Consider the following 5,085-nt stretch of genomic DNA (forward strand, 5'->3'; position numbering starts at 1 on the left):
ATGAGGGTGGTGGGCCCCTGGCACAGTTGGCCAAGGGAGGCTGTGGCTGCCCCAACCCTGGCAGTGTTCACAGCCAGGTTGGCTAAAGACTCAAGCAACCTGCTCTGGTGGGAGGTGTCCCTGCCCAGGGCAGGGGGTTGGGGCTGGATGATCTCTAAAGTCCATTCCAACCCCTTCACATTCTACGAAACCATGACACAGTGGTCTCAAATCACCCAACCTGAGCACTCAGAACAAGGCAGCACAAATCAATGGGAGAAGTTACCTGTCTGAATAGATTGGGGAAGTCATCTGCATTGTTAACTTTCCTGATTCCTTTTCCTCCTCCTCCTTCAGAAGCCTTGATCATGACAGGATAGCCAACCTCCTCAGCAGCCTGGTCAAGGCGGGCAGAAAATCAGGGTGAGCACAAAAAGGCAGCAGAATCAAGCTGAAAAGATCATTATTTCCCTGTTGATTCACATCCAAGCTTCCATTTCTGACTCTATTCAGCAACCAGTGGGACAGAAACCAAATATCCTAGTTGGAGAGGGTGTCTGCAGTTGGAAAAATCAGCAGGGATTGCCCTCTCGAAGTGATCACAAAGCCTCTTGTCAGTGTTTCAGTGCCATTAAGTTTACAAACTCACAGAAAAGCTTTTGTGTAACACAGAAAATCATTAGGCTTGGGAAACATGAAAAAGTCAGATATTCTACTCCTTCTCTTCACAACCTTGGTCCCAGATTTTGCCTCTTTCTGCTAATTCTCACCTAGTTCTGCTAATTCTTCCCAATTTCCAAGACCCAGCCATGAGGCTGACAGCCTAGTTCCAGTTGGTACACCCACTGGAAGCAAACTAAACCTCCATCTCCCTCCAGGTGTGCAGGTAGAAGACCTCAAATCCCTCCCAAACACTCACCCTCAGCCCATCATCCGCATCCTTCACGTATCCCTTCTCATAGAGCTCCTGAGGAACGTTCAGGATTCGCTTCTGGAGGTCATTTTCCTGCCAGTCCACTCGAAGCCCTGAAATGCAAACACCTCTGAGCTCCTTGTGCTGCAGGACTCAGTGTGACCCACACGTGGGACACAGGTGACACAAACCCCACGCACAGCTCCATGAGGAGCTAGGCTGGAAGCACTCAACAAAAGGAGGAATGCAGAAGGCAAACTGACATTCCTGGGTTTTGGGGAGATCTTTTCATCCTCCTCCATTTAACTGGGAGAAACAGGTTGTTCTTTATAGTGTTTTGAAACGGCAGAGTCACCATGGAAGCAGAGCATGGGCTGTATCCTCCAAAAGTACAGAAAATCCTGGAATGGTTTGGGTTGGAAGGGACCTTAAAGACCACCTAGTTCCAACCCCTGCCATGGGCAGAGACACCTTCCACTAGCCCAGGTTGCTCCAAGCCTATGAGCAGCATCAGTACTCAAGGAACAACCACTTCCATGTTTCCTCAGTTCTCCAAATCCCTCCTACCTGTCCTTTCTCTGCACACTGCCAATCTCTCCCACCACCATCCATGCCCATTCCATCACTAATGGAATTGCTTCCAAAGCATCTGACTAGTGTGGTGGGCAAATACCACCAAAGTGGAAACCCTGGACAGCTGGAACATCTCTTGGAACACCTTTTTTGTGCACAGACACTTCTTAAACATTAGATGTCTTGAAAAAAAAGAGATTAGGATGATCTTGACAACCATAGGGACATTTCCTTCTTACCACTGCCACTCCAAGGAAGGGTGGGAATGCCTGCAGTCTGAGCCACAATGGAAGAAGCAATTTTATCTCCTAATGCCCACATGGCTTGGCTTGGAGGACCTGCAAAGAGCAAAGACAATGCACGAGAGAGACATGAGATCAGATATTAGGGAACTGTGCTGAAGTCTAACTTAGGTAAAACTCCACTCTTCCCATAAAAATTAATCCTTCTTCCAAACAATCTGGTTTAACAGGAATCTATTCTGATTTCTCGTCTCAATATTCAAAGATATGTTGGAGAACTTGTCCCTTCTCTCACACAAGAACTACCACAAGGAACAAATCATCCACCTTGCACGAGCAAACCAACCCTCATGGCTCTCTTTTAGACTTTTCTGTCTCACTAAACCACCTTAAAGTAAGCCCCAGACATCAGATCAGAAGTTTGTCTCCTTACCCATGAAAGCAATCCCATTTTTGTGGAGAAGTTCTGGCAGTTTAGGGTTCTCAGATGCATGGCCCCAACCAGCCCACACAGCCTGCAGGAGAAAACAGCACAATTCACTCCTTGTTTGAGTTCAACAAGAAGTGAGGAAACATGCAGACACTTCAGGCCTGTCTTTTCCTCCTTGAAAACAGTCTCAGAACATTCAGAAATCAGAGCAGCTCCTAATATACACAGTGTGCTTAGCTTACAGGTGGTTTTGCACCTTGGACACAAGTCCAAGCAGGATGCTGCGGCAAGCAGGAGAGGAACTGAATGCAGGAAAGTGAAGGGGAACCTCCATCTCCTGCAGATACTCATACTGGGAGAGTCACTGCACCGCACATGCATTGCCTTTGGCTGCTAGTACAGGTTGGTAATTTCCATTTCTTTGTCCTGCTTGTTCCCAGGTACAACTCATTACTGAAAGAGAGAAGATTGCTCAGTGTTGCCTCCTGCTTTGGGAGGTACCTGTGGCACTTCTCACCTGCACTGGAATCCTCTTGGCGATGTCAAGGATGAGCTCCACGTTTGCATAGTTGTTGTTGTTGGGCCCTCCTGGCACGGGCACGTAGTGATCTGCCATTTTTATGTACTCTGCAAGCACAAAGTAGGCCACGTTTGGGTTGTAAATCTGACAGCAGCACTTGGTCTGAAACTCTCTAAATCTCAGTTTTGGGCAGCACAACGCAAGAAAGATCTAAAGCTGTTGGAGAGTGGCCAAAGGAGGGACATCAGGATGGGGAAGGGTGTGGAGGGGCCATAGCAGGAGCAGCTGAGGGTACTTGGTGTGTTCAGATGGAGGAGAGAAGATTGAGGTCAGACCTTAAGGGTCTGCAGCTTCCTCACAAGAGGCAGCACCAATCTCTGCTCTGTGTGAGCAGTGACAGGACACAGGGAACAGTTGGAGCTGGGTCAGGGGAGTTTTAGGCTGGGTATTAGGCAAAGGTTCTTCCCCTAGAGGTGTTTGGGCACTGAACAGCTCCCAGGGCAGTGGTCACAGCCCCAAGGCTGACAGAGCTCAGAGTGTGTTTGGCCAATGTTCTCAGGTACAGGGTGGACTGTCCACTTGATGCAGTGGACATCATTCCATTTCTTGCACCCCCATGGGCAGGGAGGTGAGGGCACGGAGAAGGCTGTGCACCCTCCCCTGGGTTACAGCTCACCTGCATTGGCTTTGAGGTCCTCAGGAGTGACCATGACAACAAATCTGATGGCCCTTTCATTCCTGAACATCTCGTAGGACCAGCGTCGGATGGACCTCATGCACTTCACTGCTGCAATGCCATTGTTTGCTATCAGCACCTGAGGGTATTAGAGGCTGGGATGAAACAGTCTAAATAGCACAAAACACCACACAATCATGAAAACAGCTTTTTTTCTCTGCAGACTCTCTGCCCAGTTCAGGGCTGTGCAGGTTCCTGGGGCAGCATTCACTTCATGGCCCATCAGGGAATTCAGAAATCAGCTCTTGTTCCACCATAAAATTTTAATGTATTATGCCTTGGTTGGATTGAAGAGCAGAAGAACAGGCATAATGAATGGCTGAAACTTCCAATCCCTGAAAGACACCTCACCCACCAGATGATTATGTATTTCAAATACATTTCTTAGTGTTTTTCCAGCCTACTTTTGTCATATCTTCTATAAATCCTTTTGTATCAGCAAAGTGCTTTGCCCTGCTCACATTTTTTCCCCTGCCACATTAAGCTGAAACAATGAGATGTTTATTTATGCCATGTAAAAGCAAAAGGGAACACAATGATTCCAGGCAGAAGTACAACTTCCAGGCTCAGGAATATCAATCATTTTATACCTGCCATGTGCAGCCTTAGAGAGAGAGAGAGAAGTCACAGCTCAGGAGAGGAGAAAAAAATGCAGCATGCTAGAAAAGGTCAGTAACTTACCTTTTCAATGACTTTATTCCCTCCAAAACGAGTGACAAATTCTGCTGGAGAAGCCACAGTGAAATCCCTCTGCACATCAACCTTCTTCCTGTCCCTGCCTTGCTTGACAAGGTGCAAACCAGACATGCTGGGCCTGGGGGTATCAGTGGGAGACACAGACAACTCGTCAGTGCAGATGCACACAAGCAGCAGAGGATATGTAAAGCTCCCCTTGTCCACGTTCCTCAAGCAGAATCCTTCCAGGCCCTTGTGGCCTGGTCCTCATTTTTACAGGGATGACTTTCTTTAAGTCTTTTTCAGTTCTCTCTCCACAAAACCCAGGTTACCTGCAGAAATTCTAGTTATGCTAATATATAAATAGGCATAGCTATGTTCACTGCATATTGCTGCCCAGCACAGAACAACAGTGCTCCATCACACTGCTTTCAATCCATCCAGGAAAGCTGGAAAACAACAAGGATGATCTCTGGCTTTGGCAAAACAAGCTATAAAGCTCAGGCTCTGTAAGGAAATCCTCTCGGGGCAGCACAGCAAACACATCTCCAGGTACAAATGAGAGACTCTGAGACTGACTATGGAAATCATTTTCCAAGAGTCTTCCTCTATCCAGTGTTTAATATCTTCCTGAAAAGCTCTGAGAGCTGGAGGACAAATTAATCATGTTACTTCTGCACTGTTCGGTGCCTGCCAGGCCCAGCCCTGTGCCCTGCTGGGAGGAAACAGCACAGTCACTTCCCCTTCTTCCCCCTCAGCTTCCACAGCATCACACTGGGAGAAACCACCCTTAGGGCTGGATTTGTTAAAGGTGACAAAGCTGAAACTGTGAGAAGAAACCCAACAGAAAAGCAAAGACCTGTTCTTCACCCTGTGTCTGCCATGGGGAATAACAGGACACTTCTTATTTTAGAGGCTTTACCTCTTGGGTCACTCACAGTTTACCCATTTTTCGTACTCTATTTACACTGCTTTTCTTAAGTTTCCCTTCTCAGGAACACAGGGAAGCCCTTCTCC

The 5,085-nt window shown here is 47.5% G+C and overlaps 1 protein-coding gene across 1 annotated transcript in view; it reads right to left on the reverse strand.

Annotated features, from left to right (window-relative positions):
- Positions 1–5,085, reverse strand: part of LOC103799922 (acetyl-CoA carboxylase-like) — a 102,630-nt gene that overhangs the window by 85,346 nt on the left and 12,199 nt on the right. The window contains 7 exon segments of the mRNA XM_009072277.1: positions 266–376; positions 899–1,005; positions 1,705–1,803; positions 2,141–2,222; positions 2,655–2,764; positions 3,334–3,472; positions 4,075–4,207. Of these exon segments, the coding sequence (XP_009070525.1) occupies positions 266–376; positions 899–1,005; positions 1,705–1,803; positions 2,141–2,222; positions 2,655–2,764; positions 3,334–3,472; positions 4,075–4,207 (781 nt within the window).

This window comes from Acanthisitta chloris, unplaced genomic scaffold (assembly GCF_000695815.1).
Source record: "Acanthisitta chloris isolate BGI_N310 unplaced genomic scaffold, ASM69581v1 scaffold15923, whole genome shotgun sequence".
In the NCBI taxonomy this organism is placed as follows: domain Eukaryota; kingdom Metazoa; phylum Chordata; class Aves; order Passeriformes; family Acanthisittidae; genus Acanthisitta; species Acanthisitta chloris.